We start from the raw sequence: 20,233 nt of genomic DNA, 5'->3' as shown, positions 1-20,233 counted from the left end.
CAACAAAGAACCAGGACTTTGCTTCTTCAGGCTTCTGGTTTGAGTCTTTTTGATGAGGTTTATTGGTGATTTTAACTTTTGAGGTTTTACAAATTTCATCTATTCTTTTATTTACTTTCTACATTATCCGTTTTTGTAACCTTTTAATCTTTTTATTGTAAAAAACAAATAAAAGTGGTTTTTAATTTGTACATTCCAACCAAAGTCCAGCCTTGCTCGTCTCTGATGGCGTCTGCTTATTTTCCTGAATGCTAGAGAGCTCTTCTCCGGGGATGGGCTGACAGAAGTGGATGATTGGATGTGAATGTGACTCACTGCTACCAGCTGAGGTTCACTAACAACGACTACGCCAATAGCGAGATGAGTTTACAGATATTTATTGCGAGATGGAACGAGAGGGTTGGATTAAGGAACCGGACAGGGGTCGAGGGATGAAGGGATGAGTATCGGAGCAGGAAAGAGAAGGGTAGAAAGGGGACCTAAAAAGAGGGTTGGAGGGATGCGATGAGAGATGGCTGGCATCCGGTGGCAAGAAAGAATGGCGGGTGTGCAGACTCGTGGGTGGGGTCCCTCTCTTCAGAAGTATGGAGACTAATGGGTGGGGTCCCTCTCTTCAGAAGGATGGAGACTTGTGGGTGGGGTCCCTCTCTTCAGAAGTATGGAGACTCATGGGTGGGGTCCCTCTCTTCAGAAGGATGGAGACTTGTGGGTGGGGGCCCTCTCTTCAGAAGCTCTGGTGGTGCAGAGTCCCCAAAAGATTTTGTCCCCAAAAGATCTTCGTAAAGAAGATTGCAAGTGAACGTTACAGATGTCGTTTGGTTGCAAGTGAACGTTACAGATGTCGTTTGGTTGCAGCGGATGTAGGAGAGGTGGGAGGACCACCGGCCAAGCATCTGAATGATGTGGTCTCGCCAAGAGGTTCGGCTGGCCGGTTTAAGTAGTCGCGGTTTGGTTCGTATAGACTCAGGTGCGAGTCTAGTCGGAAGAAGTAGGTGGGCTGAGGTGGACGGTGTTGGTTAGTCTTGCTGCGTTTGAAGTGATAGACGATGCGTCGGGAGGATGGAGATGTCGGACGTGGCATGTCGTAACGGGTGGTGGTCGGAGTTTGAGGTGGTAAATGGATGTAGGAATTAGGGTTGAGGGATGAAGGGATGTAGATATGGGGGTGGGTGGGATGAGGAATGAAGAAATGAGGAGCCATGATGGACCCCTGACATCCGGTCGGGACTGGGTGAACAGGACGCTTTTTATAGAAGAACAATCAGAAGCTCATCAGAAGGTTTACAGATGACATTAGTGGACAACAGAGAACACCCTTCAATAATCCGTTGGTTTTAGCTCAATAGGAAGTCCCTGAAGAAAGATAACTTTCCAAAGGGTCTGCAGACTTTCTGCTTCAGGTGCTCATTCAAGCGATCAAATGCAATGTTTCATGCAACTTTTCACCTTTTCCTGAGAATTTATGATTGTTTGAATGAGTGAAATATGGGTTTTTAAACCCCTTCCCCACAGCGATGCTAAGGGCTAGAGAGCGCTAACAACATGAATGTACCTCATTTGGCCGTGGGTACAACACATTAAAAAGGCAGAGCTCAGACAAGTTTAGAAAAAAAGATTCTCCAATCTGACCAAATTCTTCAGAGGGTGTGTCAGACTTGTCAATCCTGACACCCTCCCAAAGTTCATATTTGCAGACAGCCAATTAACTCTTGTAGATTATTTGGTGGAGTTTTGACCACTTGACCTTATTGTAGGCCCTTGCCACATTTTCTGTGCAAAATATGGGCTTCATGGGACTAACATTTGAGATATTATGGCCATTTTTACATTGGTCAAAGAATACCAAAATATAAGGGAAAAAGGCCACAATTTTACCCTTTGGGCCTTTTTTTGGGGGGACATTAACTTGCAGCTATGAGCACCAACTTGTAGGCATTTCATGTTCACAAGCTCCTCTTTGAAAATGAAAAGGATTCATGTCACTACTTTGATATAAAGTATAAAGATAAGCAAATGGATGAGTTTGAATTCTCAGCGGATCATTGCAGAGGTATTGTGTCAGATTTTGGGCACCCTCCCTTGGGTAAAAGTCTGCCGATTTACCCTGGGCCATTTGAAAGGATAATCGGCCTACAGGATCAGCGCATATGAATGTAGTTGACATAGCAGTTTTGAATGATAAGGGAACTGACATTCTAACTACATTTGTATGTACTGGTCATGTAGGGCCAATTGTCCTATCACAAATGGCAGTAATTGTCCCGAGTGTCCTGCTGCCACTCGGTACAATTCCTGTGAAATCGATACGCTGGTACTCCGGCACGTGCCCCTGGTACTCTGGTGATGTCTTCGACAGGGACAGCGTGCCACAAAGCGGAGTGCCGCCTCGCATTCCTCCCCTTCTCCTGTCTGAAAATGTAGATTTGTTTTCTTTCGACTCTCCCACCCCTGGTACTCCAAGGTGGGAAATTCACTAACTTTGATCCAACGATGATCTAAAATTAGATACGATACCTCCGCAAAGACCCGCCGTTCTCCAAGAGGGGAATGTATGTAATATCAGCTTCTTTGCACCTTGGAAAAGGGCAGAAACGGAGGTATAGTATCTGATTTTGGGCCACCTTCCTCAGGTGAAAGTCAGCAGATTTCCCCTGGGCTATCTGACCTTGAAAGTCTCCAGAAAACGTAATGCTGTCACACTGCCATTCAAACCAGTGCCGAGACAACAGCACAGGTGTAATTTCAGCTTCCTTGGCTCTTGGGTTATGGAGATATTCTAGGGTCAAATGTCAGTTTCCTTATCTACAAAAACTGCCATCTGGCCTACATTTGTATGGGCCGGTCATGAAGACCAATTGTAATGAGTCAAACGAGACCACAGGGGGCGCTGTTGACTTTATACATTTCACTGTACTACATCTCAGAGGTAAATATAGTACTTTATACTGTACTACATCTCAGAGGTAAATACTTTATACCATGAGATAGTTTCTTTCTTCAGATAAATGTAAAAGGAGCAAAAACTACAATAGTTCCCTGTAAGAAGTACTGCAGTTGAAGTATAAACCTTTATAAGTACTTTTGCTCCTCCTACAGGTCAGAGATGAGAATAACATCACACTGTGATAATCTCTATGTACTTTATGTGAAACATCATGTATTAATATGAACGGTCACTTTGTAGTCTGCGTGATATGAACAGTGATGTCATGGCGGCACCCCTTCACCAAGGGAAGAATGGAAACTAACGTTATTCTTATGTATTCCTGAAATTGAAACATTATTTCTTCCTCACGAGTCACAAAGTTTTCCCTTCGCTTTCACAGCTTCAGTTCTGAGTTGTTTGTACTTTTACTCATCTAATTGATACTATTCAACAGCTTCTATTAATAAAGCAGTCGTTTCCTTTGAAACCTCCAAGTGTGGATTTGTCGTTGTGACGTCGACTCATCGGATAAACACGTCTTCCTGTTTAAAGTGAGTTCATGTGGGACCAGAAGAAGAAGAACAACTTTAAACCAAAACGCGAGGAGATGTTTCCTCTACGTGACGGAACTTATCGAACACGTAAATATATAGTCTTCACTGGAAACACTCAAACCCTGAGTTTCTCTCTGGCTCCTCCCTCTTAAAGAGACAGACTCACTGATGTATGGTTTATGTTAGTTTGTTCCTCGTGAAGACCTGAAGTTACTGCTTTTATGTGTTCTCAGTCATTTCTTTGCTCAGCGTTGTTTTTACCCTCAAAGCGTAACGTCACCCTCAGCTCACAGTAAAACCTCTGGACCAATGAATCAGTCGTATTCGTTGACAAATTTATTTCAGGTAATAAAAGCAACACTTTATTTTTCAGAAGGAAGCTATAAATATTTATTTTCATTTCAACACTATTAAATAACCATAAATGAAGAGGACTGGTATATCTGCAGAGCTGACAATGGCCCCATCGGTTTCTCGAGGACTCTCACAGACCTTTAGGGATCTGAATGCACATTTTCTGCATTTCTACAGACTTTGAAAGAGGGAATTACCCACAATCCATAGCGTTGTGACGTTAAACACATCGGAAGTTTGCATGTAGCTCGTTGGTGATTCGTAACCAGAACAGTGTGCAGTTGTTTGTCCTCTGATGATTTCCAAATATTCTTTCAGGAAGTCCGTCCGTCTGTGAACAAAGTAAAAACTGTAAAATACAAAAGTCCCAAACCAGCGACTGAACGCAATATGTTTTGCCACCGTCGTGCCACTTACCAGGTGACGTGGGTTACATACGTTCAGGCTCTAGGGGGGGTGGGGTCATCAGTTGGTGTTCCTCCTTGCTCACCAGACTCACCCGGGGCCTCTGGGACCCCTTCTTCACCAGAGACGAACGAGCGTCCCTCATGTTGTCCCTGAACGTCCTGGTGGCGTAGTAATACAGCAGCGGGTTGACCACGCTGTTGGACGCCGCCAGACACAGCGTCACCACCGCCGCCCGCTGCAGCGCCACTGTGACCTCGCAGTCCCAGCCGCCGCAGACGGCGTGCAGGTGCAGAGTTCGAAACACGTGGTAGGGCAGAAAGCAGAGGAGGAAGGTCGCCGTCACCATCGCGACCAGGCGCACCGAGCTCTGCTGGTTGCCACCGGACCTGTCGCCGCTGCCGTGGACGTTGAAGCGGGACGTCAGGTGGTGGACGATCCGGCTGTAGCAGATGATGATCGTGAGGAACGGGAGCAGGAAGCCGAGTGGCAACGCAATGTAGTTTAAGATCAGGACACGCCCCCAGGAGGAGGGGCTAGACGGCTCGAAGCAACGAGGAGACCCCGCCCTGAAAGACAGAACCAATAGACAAACAACCTTTTCGAAAATATTTTAATTTTCTCAATTTAGAGCCGAACTATGGGACCAAAGGGCTGCTAGTGACCCCTGGAGGCTGCAGAGCTAATTGCAGCCACATGAGTGAAGTCAGGCGATTCATTTCCTCTTGAAGCCGGCACAACATATGGTACTTTTTACTTCATCTCAGAGGTACATTTAGTACTTTTTACTTAATCTCTGAGTTACAGATAGTACTTTTTACTTCATCTCTGAGGTACATTTAGTACTTTTTACTTAATCTCTGAGTTACAGATAGTACTTTTTACTTCATCTCTGAGGTACATTTAGTACTTTTCACTTCATCTCAGAGGTACATTTAGTACTTTTTACTTAATCTCTGAGTTACAGATAGTACTTTTTACTTCATCTCTGAGGTACATTTAGTACTTTTTACTTAATCTCTGAGTTACAGATAGTACTTTTTACTTCATCTCTGAGGTACATATAGTACTTTTTATTTCATCTCAGAGGTACATATAGTACTTTTTACTTCATCTCAGAGGTACATATTGTGTTTCTTACTTCAGATAAATGTAGAGGTTGTAGTTTCCTGTCAGAAGTACTGCAGTTGAAGGATAAACTGGGTAACCAGATGAGGCACTAAAGGAAGTCATTGGAATGGGTTCAATGGTTCATTCTCTGGGGAGCAGGAACGGGATCTGGAAATCTAAAAATAATCTGAAGAAGTAAACGTTTGTCCCTTTGGAGGCAAGACCCTAAAACCAGAAGATAGAAGCTGAACAGAGAAGTCACAGAGGGTTCAGGTGTCTGTTGATGTCATGAATGTTTTCTGAGGAAGGCGGAGAGTAAATACAGCTGCAACGCGTCTTCTAGCAGTTTGTGTGTTTAGTAACCCACCTATTTTTAGGCCTCTGCTTAAAAATGTCATCCCCAAACTAAAAGGGTGTATCTCTGCAACCGCTAGGGCTGTTTGAATAATTTGGGTTTCATAATAAAAGGTACACATGCGAGATTTTGTTCAGATGTGTAGATATCAGTCTATATGTTACTGGTTAAGAGTAAATGAAGATGACACAGAAAAAGAAAAAAAAAGTTTGAGGTCCGCCTATAAAAAAAATCACTTTCAGGATGATTATTTCTTTGAAATGATGCAGCTGTAACCCAACTCTAACCCAAATCATAGTTCAATATGTGAACATTCTCTAACCCAAATCATAACTCAATATGTGAACATTCTCTCTGCGAAGGTTGACTTTGATAAAGTGAAGCAGAACAAAGTTAGAGAGGGTTTAGAACAGAGAACATTCAGGCGAGGACTCAATGGGTCCAATGGGCCCATTATTAAACTAATTAAAAATCATTTAGTACTTGATTTAATTTAATTGTAATTTTTAAACGTATAAATATCATTTCAATATGAACAATTCAACTAAATGACATTAAAAAAGATATTTTTAAAAGAAAATAATTATGTGTTTTTTTTTAAATAAAAATGTAAAAGTCACACTGTATTATTTGAGATAATATAACATCTATTTTTATATATGTTATATTATACATATATAATACATACATATATACAGACATAAATGTAAAAAATTCAAGATGAAAGAAAAGGTAAACATTTTAATGAAGTTTAATAACAAGTTTTAATAAAACCTTCCGTCTCACCTGTTCGTCACCCCATTGGACAAGAAGGGGACAGAGGACACGCCCACAAAGAGCCAGACTCCCAGGCAGACCCATAAGGTTCGAGGGGGCGTGACCAGATCGCGGTGACGAAGGGGGTGGTTCACGGCGAACCAACGGAGCGCGCTCAGTAGAGTGAGGAAGAGAATGCTGAGGAGGAAGAGTGGCTCCACTTCATTATCTTATCTTTTAATCGTGTGTGTGTGTGTGTGTGTGTGTGTGTGTGTGTGTGAGTGTGTGTGTGTGTGTGTGTGTGTGTGTGTGTGCGTGTGTTACCTAGTGTACAGGTTGAGGTAGAATCCGTAGACGCACAGTCGGCACAGCCAATCAGGGAAGTCCCAGACCCCGCCCCTGAAGTAATAAGCCAATCGCAGTGGGAGGGTAAGGGAGAAGCTCCCGTCTGATAGGGCGAGGTTTATCATGACCATGCAGGAGGCGGAGCTTCTGGGGAGGAAACGTGAAGAACACACCTTTACGTTCCGTGAGTGCCGTGAAACATTTTTCATTATTTTATTATAAGTATAGATACAAAATGTAATTTTAATGAAAAAAAAAAGATTCCTAAAAACAATTTAAAAAAGATGAGATAAAACAATACATACATTAATTAAAAGTTTAGAAAAGTCTTTTTTTTCTTCTTTTTTTACATTTAAACAAAATAAACAAATAAAAGTTATGCTAAAAGATCAAAAACAATAGTCAAGAAATTCAAAGATGTTAAACAAATGAAATAGAGCAAAAATAAATAATAAATCAATTAAATTATAAACAAAGTTACAAAGTTCAAGAGATTATATTAAAGAAAGGTTATAAAAGTGGAAACACTATTGTATTATTATTATTCTATGATTTATTTTTTACATACAATGGAGAGACCTCACAGAGATAGAGATCCATGTTTTATGTCCCGATGATAAAGGTGAAGAATGAATGGAAGTCAATGGAGAGACCTCACAGAGATAGAGATACAGACCTGCGGCTTTTCTGCAGGAAAAAGGCGGCCAGCACTCCGATGTTGCAGAGAATGGCCACAGGAAACAGCAGCAGGTAGGTGATGGTGTAGGCGCGGTACTTGAACGCATCGTCATCGTGAAAACACGCCACCGAGGAGTTGTTGTAGGCGTTGCACATTTGAGAGTTTAGCAGGCTCACTGCAAAATACACAGAGTATTTGTACTGATGATATCTAAATACAGTTATTGACACACAAATGCATATTATTAATACACACTTAATGCAGACGGGAGCCTCATTCAGACACAACGGCGCTCTGTGGCAGCACATGGCTAACCACTTCTCAATATTATGAGTCTCTCACAGCCCCAGACCACAGAGAGCAACGGTACTTAAACGCAACACCGACCGAAACCACAGGACCAGGAAACGTGTGTGTGTGTGTGTGTGTGTGTGTGTGGAATGTAAACCAAGTCAAACCAGCTCGACGGTTTTAAACAAAGCTGCTTTCGAACGTTCTACTCTGATATAAGATACCAAGTAGTATACGGCTGGCTGTCTTTACACATGAATGTAAAATACATGTAATACAAAGTCTTCTTGATGTCATGCGCTGACAGAGCATTCGTCGGGTTTCTCCTCTCAGCCTCATGTGAACCCTGTTTGTGTATAAATACCACAGAAAAACTCCCAACACGTACAAACACTCACTGACCTTTGACCTCCTCCAGACTCGTGTTTACAGAGCCGTGATGTCAGAGAATCGACGGTTTGAGCCCAGCGACCCAAAACGAGCGGAACATAAAGTCACAAATAACTCGGAGAGAAAACTTTGTTCTCAGCCCTCAGAAGCAGAAGCAGAACCAGAACCAGAACCAGAACCCTTCATGAGGAAAACGCTTAGTTTCTGCTCGTCAGTATTTAACAGACTGAAGTATTTCAAGGTTGTACTAGTTTTTCAAACTGTTAAAACACATTTAAACTATAATAATATTTATAAAATGTGGAGAGAATCTGAGCCGAATCTAAGAAGATACATTAATGTTGTATTACTACTATCATGATTACTACTATTGTTATTGTTACTATCATTCTTATTCTTATTACTTGTATTATTACTATTATTATTACTTTTATTATTATTATTATTATTATTATTATTATTATTATAATGCAGCTTGGGAATTTCCGGTGTATGTTTTTTTTGTGGTTTACCTTTTTATTATTTTTCACAAGAAAAGTCAACATATTTTAAAATGTTGGATTCAGTATTTAATGCTGCGTTTTCCTCTTCGTTATCTTCATCATCATTATTATCTTCATCATCACAGTTTGTGTGAGAACGATAGTTTTCTTCATAAACCCGTCGAGTGGTTTTGTTCTTTGATCTTATAACATAAAACTATAAGTTTCTCAAACGGTTTACTGAACCAATTGCAATATTTAAAGGGCCAGGAAAAACATTTTTAATCGATGATTTTATTGATTTTAACCGAAACTTGTCTCGGGTTAGAAAAGAAACGCCACGCTGCTCAGAATAGAGAGAAGAGCGTCTGAAAGCTGAGCAGGTGAAGAAAAACTAACCTCCAGGTTCACTGTGGTATCTATAAAGAGAGACTTCCAATTATATGTTGGAACTTAGAAATGCAAGACAGGCCTTCTTCTCTGACATCATAACCAAAAACAAAAACAATACACGCGCCTTATTTGCTACCGTGGACAGGCTAACAAACCCTCCGGTGTCGGTAACGGCTACGCTCCAATCCACCTGGACATGCAATCAATCTGCCTCCTATTTTGCTGATAAAATTCAGAGAATTAGACAAGCAGTCGGTGGCTCCACACCAACCACAGGATATGTGTTGTCCCCATCTTTAAATAGCATCCATTCAAATATCATGACACAATTTCACTCAATTAACCAAAGAAGCCTAGAAGACATGATACAACATCTGAACACATCCTCCTGCTGCTTGGATAGAATATATCAAGAGTTAGAGGACTTATGTCTCAACAGGATCTGGAGAAACTTGTCCATGCATTTATCTCCAGTAGACTTGACTACTGTAACGGTGTGTTCACAGGTCATTTATCTCCAGTAGACTTGACTACTGTAACGGTGTGTTCACAGGTCATTTATCTCCAGGAGACTTGACTACTGTAACGGTGTGTTCACAGGTCATTTATCTCCAGGAGACTTGACTACTGTAACGGTGTGTTCACAGGTCATTTATCTTCAGTAGACTACTGTAACGGTGTGTTCACAGGTCATTTATCTCCAGTAGACTTGACTACTGTAACGGTGTGTTCACAGGTCATTTATCTTCAGTAGACTTGACTACTGTAACGGTGTGTTCACAGGTCATTTATCTTCAGTAGACTTGACTACTGTAACGGTGTGTTCACAGGTCATTTATCTTCAGTAGACTTGACTACTGTAACGGTGTGTTCACAGGTCATTTATCTCCAGGAGACTAGACTACTGTAACGGTGTGTTCACAGGTCATTTATCTTCAGTAGACTTGACTACTGTAACGGTGTGTTCACAGGTCATTTATCTTCAGTAGACTTGACTACTGTAGCGGTGTGTTCACAGGTCATTTATCTTCAGTAGACTTGACTACTGTAACGGTGTGTTCACAGGTCATTTATCTTCAGTAGACTAGACTACTGTAACGGTGTGTTCACAGGTCATTTATCTCCAGGAGACTAGACTACTGTAACGGTGTGTTCACAGGTCATTTATCTTCAGTAGACTTGACTACTGTAACGGTGTGTTCACAGGTCATTTATCTTCAGTAGACTTGACTACTGTAACGGTGTGTTCACAGGTCATTTATCTTCAGTAGACTAGACTACTGTAACGGTGTGTTCACAGGTCATTTATCTCCAGGAGACTAGACTACTGTAACGGTGTGTTCACAGGTCATTTATCTTCAGTAGACTTGACTACTGTAACGGTGTGTTCACAGGTCATTTATCTTCAGTAGACTTGACTACTGTAGCGGTGTGTTCACAGGTCATTTATCTTCAGTAGACTAGACTACTGTAACGGTGTGTTCACAGACCTCTGTAAAAAGTAAATCAGAAAGCTGATACAGAACGCTGCAGCTCGAGTCCTCACTAAGACCAGGAAAGTGACTCAGGTCGTCTGGGACGGGTCTACTTTCTGTTCCAAGAGTCAGAACTAAACATGGAGAAGCAGCGTTCAGCTTTTCTGTTTCACGTATCTGGAACAAGGTTCCTGAAAGCTGAGACCCTCAGAGACCCCCAGAGACCCCCGGAGACCACCAGAGACCCTCAGAGACCCTCAGAGACCCCCGGAGACCACCAGAGACCCTCAGAGACCCCCGGAGACCCTGTTGACCTTATTGACGACCTTTAAGAAAGAGATGCAACCTTATATACAACCTTTAAGAAAGAGATGTGACCTTATAGACGACCTTTAAGAAAGAGATGTGACCTTATAGACGACCTTTAAGAAAGAGATGTGACCTTATAGACGACCTTTAAGAAAGAGATGTGACCTTATAGACGACCTTTAAGAAAGAGATGCGACCTTATAGACGACCTTTAAGAAAGAGATGTGACCTTATAGACGACCTTTAAGAAAGAGATGCGACCTTATAGACGACCTTTAAGAAAGAGATGCGACCTTATAGACGACCTTTAAGAAAGAGATGCGACCTTATAGACGACCTTTAAGAAAGAGATGCGACCTTATAGACGACCTTTAAGAAAGAGATGCGACCTTATAGACGACCTTTAAGAAAGAGATGTGACCTTATAGACGACCTTTAAGAAAGAGATGCGACCTTATAGACGACCTTAAAGAAAGAGATGCGACCTTATAGACGACCTTAAAGAAAGAGATGTGACCTTATAGACGAACTTAAAGAAAGAGATGTGACCTTATAGACGAACTTAAAGAAAGAGATGCGACCTTATAGACGACCTTAAAGAAAGAGATGTGACCTTATAGACGACCTTAAAGAAAGAGATGCGACCTTATAGACGACCTTAAAGAAAGAGATGCGACCTTATAGACGACCTTAAAGAAAGAGATGTGACCTTATAGACGACCTTTAAGAAAGAGATGTGACCTTATAGACGACCTTTAAGAAAGAGATGTGACCTTATAGACGACCTTTAAGAAAGAGATGTGACCTTATAGACGACCTTAAAGAAAGAGATCCGAACCTGAACTCGTCTTCAAACACTCACCGTTCCTCATCGACCGTCTGCTGCTGATCCTCAGAGCTCAGTGAGCCCATTGTGGGAGGGTTAGATTTCCATGAAACACAAACACACACACACACACATACACACACACACACACACACACACACACACAGGAGGAAGAAAAGAAGGAGGAGGAGGAAGAATACTGATGGTAATAATAGCTGCACCTCCTCGTGAGATGACACGTTTCAACAAAGGAATCATTTATGAACTGAACAGGTTTATAAAAGTTAAATAAAGTCGCGACATGAAAACAAACTGAACACAATCATCTTTCTTTATTATTCGTGGTCACATGACTCACATGGAAGTCAAACACGCACAACAGTACTGTATCATTTTAATTATAAAGATGTACATATTTAATCAGATGGTAATACATAGATCTCACAGTTTATATATTCCTCCTTTTATTTGTGTTCTTTATTCTATTAAAACAATTCATTGGTCCAATGAGAGATAATAAATACATTTAAAGTAAGCAAGTGAAACTCTCCCAAAACATGAATGAATAAAGTGCTAAATGAATAAAGTGCTAAATGAATAAAGTGCTAAATGAATAAAGTGCTAAATGAATAAAGTGCTAAATGAATAAAGTGCTAAATGAATAAAGTGCTCAATGAATAAAGTGCTCAATGAATAAAGTGCTAAATGAATAAAGTGCTAAATGAATAAAGTGCTACTACATGTTGTTGTTGTTTACCTGCTCTAACTACATGTTGTTGTTGTTTACCTACTCTAACTGCATGTTGTTGTTGTTTACCTACTCTAACTACATGTTGTTGTTGTTTACCTACTCTAACTACATGTTGTTGTTGTTTACCTACTCTAACTACATGTTGTTGTTGTTTACCTACTCTAACTACATGTTGTTGTTGTTTACCTGCTCTAACTACATGTTGTTGTTGTTTACCTACTCTAACTACATGTTGTTGTTGTTTACCTGCTCTAACTACATGTTGTTGTTGTTTACCTGCTCTAACTGCATGTTGTTGTTGTTTACTTACTCTAACTACATGTTGTTGTTGTTTACCTACTCTAACTACATGTTGTTGTTGTTTACCTGCTCTAACTACATGTTGTTGTTGTTTACCTGCTCTAACTACATGTTGTTGTTGTTTACCTGCTCTAACTAAATGTTTGTTGTTGTTTACCTGCTCTAACTAAATGTTTGTTGTTGTTTACCTGCTCTAACTAAATGTTTGTTGTGACGCTTATGAAGCTGTTCATTTGTTAAACTCTTCTGGGAAAGCAGCAAAACAAACGTCATCAGGAGTAAAGACACCGGAGCCTTTTCAGGTCGCAGCTCACCTGCATTCAGAGGCGGAGGCTTGTACGGATCGGGTTAGAATTAAAAAACAACAACAACAAACACAACAACAAGGGCAACAACTGACAGGCCAAGACATGTGTTCTGGTTTCCAGCTGCAGAGGAGAGAGCAGGTGTGCATCCACCAGATAGTGTTAAAACAAGCAAAACTCTGAACATGTCATCACTTCTCGTATGAACTCTTCTGCTGCAGCAAGGTAGCTTTCTGTTGCTGACAGACACACTGGCCAATCACACGCATGTTAATGGTCACGCCGCCCCACTGGCCAATCACACGTCCACGCCATTTCTCAGGTGCTGCACTTCAAAGAACACGCCCAGCTTGTCAAACTAGATCTGATTTGTTGTCCATGAGAATCAACCACAGCGTCCTCTCTGTGAACTTTAATCTGAAAAGGCTTAAACTGCTTTGCTGACATAGAGACACAGAGGTGAAATCTGATTGGATGAAACTCTCCTTAAAACCAGCTGCAGCGCTGCAGGCTGAAGCAGAGCAACAGAGGAAGACAGGAGCTGTGCAGTGAGGAAATATTTATAATACATATAGTGTATTTGTGAAAAACAACTACATTATAAAATAGCTATAACTTTATAGCTAGAGGAAACAGGAAGCAGCAAACATGTGGAACTGAACCTGATTGGTCGTGATCTGGTCACGTGACGCTGGCTGCAGGAGGAGCTGACTCCATGTGTTGTTGTTGACTCTGCTCTGGTTGTTCCTTCTGTGTTCATTGGATCAGTCATCATAACTCACTGCTGTGTAAACCTGCTCAGCTGCTCCAGAGAGCAGGAACACGGCCAGCAGGGGGCGGAGCTACCGCGTCTCAAACGTAAACAGGAAGTCACAGAAACGTCACTTCCTGTTAGATGTTTGCAGACCTCGTTTAGATGTTTAGATGTGTTTATAATTATATGTTTATGTTTCTATCTTTTTATGTCTGTGAAACACTTTGATGCTTGTTTGGATATGTGGTGTATAAATAAGCTTTATTATTATTATTATTATTATTATTATTATTATTATCAATGACAAGATGTGTTTAAAGGTCGGTAAAGACTCGTATCCCACTACATGTTTAAAAGGATCTCTTTGTATTGCTTCTTATAGATTTAATTTACTCATCATTTTAATATCTTATTGATTGTCTTTTTTCAATCGAGATCTTTTGAAATAAAACCTGAATCGCATAATAAAGATAAATAACACATAATAATATGATTTAGTCTGAATAGACACCAACAATACTTTCAAACTAAAACCAATAGTTTTTGTTAAAGTGAGACGGAAACTCTTTCCTCTCCTCACGTTCTTCACATGATTCATCTTCATAAAAGCCGAGGGTCAGTGAACGCACCTCCAGAGAGGAAGGGGAACAATATATATATATATATATATATATATATATATATATATATATATATATATATATATATATGTATATATATATATATATGTTCTTCCTGTAACATCAGCTTCATGCTCCCTTTGGACAGTGGAGTCTACTGGTGTGAGTCCACAGAGGGAGAAACCAGTAACACCATCAACATCACCGTCACTGGTAAGACCAGACCATCAATCCCACCTGAGCTGTAGCGCCCCCCAGAGGCTGTGATGATCACCACAGAGCAGAGAACTACTCCGGGCGCCAGGAGCGAAGCTCGCCCAGAGCGCCGCATGAGCTTGGGCCGGCGCTGTTGAGGCTCCTCCTGGCGGGCCCTGCTCCAGCAGCTATAGGCCTCCATGGAGAAAAGAAAGCAGAGCAGGCGCCCCAGAAAAAGGTCTGCCTAACGTTCAACATGAGGGGCTAGATCAGGGGTCGGCAACCCGCGGCTCCGGAGCCACGGCTCCCCAGCCCCCCGGTGCGGTTCACTGAGGCCTTGACAAAAAATAAAGACATCTTTTTTGTTTGCCCCGTGGACAATCTTCCAAAGGGAACAACTCTTATCTTGGAGTTTGGGGTGATACTGTGACACTGAAAAAAAAGAGTTTCGGTTTAGTTTTTAACTAAAAGTGCGTCACATCCTGTCACGTCGCTGTCCAGCGTCTTTCCCTGCAGGTGGCTACTATGTATATGTACTATATGCAGAGCCCCACCCTCAGTAAATGGTCAACAGATGATAACAAAAAAGAAAAGTCACGGCTAAAAATACAGAGTTTAATTCTGCGCGGACGCATTCATTTGCTTTCACTGCCAACGATGCTGCTGACCTGTCTGCTCGATATGTGACGAGAAATTAGTAAACAACAAAATATTTGATGTTGATAGATTCTAGAACAAGCACACAGCATTTTCTGAAATGTATCAAACGATTTGCCTTTCAAATGGAAACGCAGTAGTGTGGACATGACCCGAGGAAGTAGCAGGATCGTGTTACAGTGGCGCCCCACGTTGGGCGCCACTGTAACACGATCCTGCTACTTCCTCGGGTCCCCCCCCCAGCACCAATGAGACAGCACACGTGGGATTGCGTAGGTAACTGTTTTATTGTCACATGCCTCTCCCGCAGACTGTGCCTCTCATGGCTTATGTAGGCAAGACCCACAACCTGCTCCAGCTGAGGCCACTTAGGTCTCATCCCGACACCTGTTCCCTGAGTCGCTTCTCCCCTCCCCCCTCTCCAGCTACGCTAACCACGCCCCTGCCACCACACAGAGTTATTTATTTAAATAATAAGTTATCACATTTAAACCATACTAACATTCTAGGTGCAGTGGGCTGCGGTGAAGAGGAGCATCTGCAGGTTCAGTGTCTTGCTAAAGGACATTTCAACATGCACACAGTGAGGAGGACGGTATGAACCTGCTCCCTCGTGGTTACGGGACGACCCCTCTATCCCATGAGCCACGCATATGAGGAGGGGTCAAGATGTGTGTTTAACTGATCTGAATGTAGCCGACACACGACTATTTTTTTCTTTCCTCTTGATAGTTATAACAGGTAAAATAGTAATACAATGTCAAGAATTGTCTTTATTCTTATTCTATAATTTCATAAATACAACAAACAATAGTTTTTGTATATATATTATGACTATATATAAAACTTTATAACCTATGATATCAAATAGCTTTTGTGGCTCCAGACGATTTTTATTTGGTGGAAAATAGGGCAAAATGGCTCTTTGGATAGGAAAGGTTTCTGACCCTTAGGCTAGATGAAATAGTCCAAACTGACACAGGTAGGATGAAACTTTCAGACATATTTAAATATGAAGAATATGAAGTTATTAAATTGTTTATTTAGGCTACCTTTAGGAAAAATGACACCATGTCAATTTAATAGGCCTATAATTATTGTTAAGCACTGCATTAGCATTTTTCTTTCAATGAAGTTCCACTTAAATGTTGTACCTGCTGAGAAATGACTAAACACCTTTGATACTTTTATTTTGTATATATATCATTATCAGTCATAACCAGTGAACCAGTCATAACCTCCCCTTATTGAAGTTCAACAAAGATCCTTTAAGTTCTACTAAACTGACTGGTAAAACACCATCACCAACACCTTGTATACATATTAATGCATTTGCTCACAGTGCTGAAATGTGCGCTCAGGAAAAAAAAATTGCTCAGTGCTGAAAAAAATCAGAGGGAACATTGATCTTGACCCCTACCAACATGTTGTCTCTGTGTTCAGGAGGACCAGTGATCCTGCAGAGCCCCGTCCTCCCTGTGATGGAGGGACATGACGTCACTCTGTCCTGCAGGACCAAGAAGACCTCCCTTTTCAATTGTTTTACCAACTTCTTAAATTATCCTCCAAAACAGAATTGATATTAACTGATGATTTGCTAATTCATGGCCTTCTGTGTAATAATATATGTCTATATAAATATTATATATATATATATATATATATATATATATATATATATATATATATATATGTATATATAATATTATATATAGCTGCTTCCTGCTTCCTGTGTTCATTGAAGGGCCTCCGGGTCCAGCTGGGTCTCATGCTGGTTTACGTTGTCTCTGTCCAGAGTTCCCACCAGAGCCCGAGGTCTACTCTGCACTGAGGACCACAGTCCTCCGCACCAGTAAAGTCCAGCTGCTGGTTTACTGGTTCCTACCGGCTCCTAACTGGTTCCTACTGGCTCCTACTGGTTCCTACCGGCTCCTAACTGGTTCCTACCGGCTCCTAACTGGTTCCTACTGGCTCCTACTGGTTCCTACCGGCTCCTAACTGGTTCCTACCGGCTCCTACTGGTTCCTATCGGCTCCTACCGGTTTCTACCAGCTACTACTGGTTCCTATCGGCTCCTAACTGGTTCCTACCGGCTCCTACCGGTTTCTACCAGCTACTACTGGTTCCTATCGGCTCCTAACTGGTTTCTACTTGCTCCTAACTGGTTCCTACCGGCTCCTACTGGTTCCTATCGGCTCCTACCGGTTTCTACCAGCTACTACTGGTTCCTATCGGCTCCTAACTGGTTCCTACCGGCTTCTACCGGTTTCTACCAGCTACTACTGGTTCCTATCGGCTCTTAACTGGTTCCAACTGGCTCCTAACTGGCTCCTACTGGTTCCTACCGGCTCCTACTGGTTCCTACTGGTTCCTAACTGGTTCCTACTGGCTCCTAACTGGCTCCTAACTAGTTCCTACCAGCTCCTAACTGGTTCCTACCGGCTCCTACTGGTTCCTACTGGCTCCTAACTGGTTCCTATCGGCTCCTACCGGTTTCTACCAGCTACTACTGGTTCCTATCGGCTCCTAACTGGTTCCTAACTGGTTCCTACTGGCTCCTAACTGGCTCCTACTGGTTCCTAACTGGTTCCTACTGGCTCCTAACTGGCTCTTACTGGTTCCTACCAGCTCCTAACTGGTTCCTACCGGCTCCTACTGGTTCCTACTGGCTCCTAACTGGTTCCTATCGGCTCCTACCGGTTTCTACCAGCTACTACTGGTTCCTATCGGCTCCTAACTGGTTCCTACTGGTTCCTAGCTGGTTCCTACTGGCTCCTAACTGGCTCCTACTGGTTCCTACTGGCTCCTAACTGGTTCCTACTGGCTCCTACTGGTGCCTACTGGCTCCTAACTGGTTCCTACTAGCTCCTACTGGTTCCTACCGGCTCCTATCTGGTTCCTACTGGCTCCTACTGGTTTCTACTGGTTTCTACCGGCTCCTAACTGGTTCCTACTGGCTCCTACTGGTTCCTACAGGCTCCTAACTGGTTCCTACTGGCTCCTACTGGTTTCCACTGGTTTCTACCGGCTCCTAACTGGTTCCTACTGGCTCCTGCTGGTTTCTACTGGTTTCTACTGGTTTCTAACTGGTTCTACTGGTTCCTACTGGCTCCTAACTGGTTCCTACTGGCTCCTGCTGGTTTCTACTGGTTTCTACTGGTTTCTAACTGGTCCTACTGGTTCCTACTGGTCTGCAGAGGCCTCTGCACAGCATCTGTGTCGTGTGTCGTCTCCTCTGAGTGTTTTAAACGTTGCAGCTGCTGCAGGGCGTCGCCCGCTCTAATAAAACTGTTTTTAAATCATTTGTTTAACACGTGCAGCAATAAGATGTGTGATCTATTAAATATGAATCAGTATCTTCCTGCTTACGGTCTTCCTGTCAGCAGCCAGCAGGGGGCAGCACCTTCCCTTTGTTTTACATCAGTAAGCAGAGGAGAAGTCTTTGAAACAGGAAGAGACCAACAGAATCAACTCTGCAGCGACCTCTAGTCAACGTTTCACCAGGAAAACCTCAGACACAACAACACCTTGTATTCCTTTAGCGTTCACAAGGTTTTATAACCAGAGACAAGCTGAGTGTTGGAAGAAAAAACGTATTTACTCTTAGTCAATTACTGTTTCACGGTTATATTAATAATCATGTTCTGTTTATTAATCATATCCTGTGTAAAGGCTTGTGGCTTCTCATGTGACCTCCTCTCCTGTTTAACATACGTATGCTTTAACAGTGACCTTCTGATAGTCCTGAGATGTGGATGCCTCCATGTCTTTGTGTGAAGAACGTGGTGCTCCTTGTTATCATGACCATGCCGATGCAAGGTAATCTGAAGACGTCATGAGAGCTTCTGTGATTGTGTTATTAATGTATTTAAGAGGAAACTCTCTCTCATTCATGGAGCAGTCCAGGATACGCTATTCATTCATTACCACCAGGTGTCGAGTACATGTTTCTATCACTGAGTTACAGACGGCAGTTTGAACGCTTCTGCTCCTAAACAAGATTTCAGATCAGTTCAAACACGTTTGATCTGAATCAAAACATGTGACATCACAACACACCCGGTACGTTCCAATTAGAGGAGGAGGAGGAGGAGGAGGAGGAAGAGGAGAAGGAGGAGGAAGAAGAGGAGGAAGACACTCCCATCAGCCACGAACACAACAACATGTAAACGATTAACTGAGTCTGAAGTACAAGTGTAGTGTTCACAGACAGGAAATGAGATGGAGGTCATCAGTTAACTCTCCACTATGATGTGTATGCTGGTGTATCTCTCTCTTTCTCTCTCTCTCTGTATATATCTATATATATAGATATATACAGAGAGAGAGAGAGAGAGAGAGAGAGAGAGAGCGAGAGACCATAACGTTCATAACATGCAGCGCTGCAGGAGTTGGTTGTTTAATCTGGATCTCTGCCAGCTGGCAACATGGCGGTTGTTAATAATCATCCTCTGGTCAGAGACAAAGTACAGTCAGAGGAAGACCATAAAAGGAGGGACATTTGATGGTTAATGTTAAACATTTGATAGTTAATGTTGAACATTTGATAGTTAATGTTGAACATTTGATAGTTAATGTTGAATATTTGATAGTTAATGTTGAACATTTGATGGTTAATGTTGAACATTTGATAGTTAATGTTAAACATTTGATAGTAAATGTTGAACATTTGATGGTTAATGTTGAACATTTGATAGTTAATGTTAAACATTTGATAGTTAATGTTGAACATTTGATAGTTAATGTTGAAACATTTGATAGTTAATGTTGAACATTTGATAGTTAATGTTGAACATTTGATGGTTTATGTTGAAAATTTGATAGTTAATGTCAAACATTTGATAGTAAATGTTGAACATTTGATAGTTAATGTTGAAACATTTGATAGTTAATGTTGAACATTTGATAGTTAATGTTGAAACATTTGATAGTTAATGTTGAACATTTGATGGTTAATGTTGAACATTTGATAGTTAATGTTGAACATTTGATAGTTAATGT

At 41.7% G+C, this 20,233-nt stretch overlaps 1 protein-coding gene across 1 annotated transcript; it reads right to left on the bottom strand.

Moving 5' to 3' along the window:
- Positions 1-3,805: 3,805 nt before the first annotated feature.
- On the bottom strand, positions 3,806-7,702 carry cysltr3 (cysteinyl leukotriene receptor 3). The gene is made up of 5 exons (XM_079215601.1): positions 7,482-7,702; positions 6,785-6,952; positions 6,491-6,658; positions 4,252-4,808; positions 3,806-4,165 (listed from the first exon to the last, which is right to left on the bottom strand). The coding sequence occupies exons 1-4, from the start codon at positions 7,637-7,639 to the stop codon at positions 4,265-4,267; spliced, it is 1,038 nt and encodes a 345-aa protein (XP_079071727.1). The 5' UTR covers positions 7,640-7,702; the 3' UTR covers positions 3,806-4,165; positions 4,252-4,264.
- Between the last annotated feature and the right edge of the window lie 12,531 nt (positions 7,703-20,233).

The sequence above is a fragment of the Taurulus bubalis genome (genome assembly GCF_910589615.1).
Source record: "Taurulus bubalis genome assembly, chromosome: 3".
In the NCBI taxonomy this organism is placed as follows: Eukaryota; Metazoa; Chordata; class Actinopteri; order Perciformes; family Cottidae; genus Taurulus; species Taurulus bubalis.
This window is presented reverse-complemented; position numbering and strand designations above follow the sequence as displayed.

Excerpts from the sequence above, each read along its gene's own strand:
- cysltr3 (XM_079215601.1), bottom strand. The coding sequence starts at position 7,639 with ATGTGCAACGCCTACAACAACTCCTCGGTGGCGTGTTTTCACGATGAC. Across the intron at positions 6,953-7,481 it reads TTCCTGCAGAAAAGCCGCAG|AAGCTCCGCCTCCTGCATGG; the intron begins GTCTGTATCTCT and ends TTTCCTCCCCAG. Across the intron at positions 6,659-6,784 it reads TACCTCAACCTGTACACTAG|CATTCTCTTCCTCACTCTAC; the intron begins GTAACACACGCA and ends CTTCCTCCTCAG.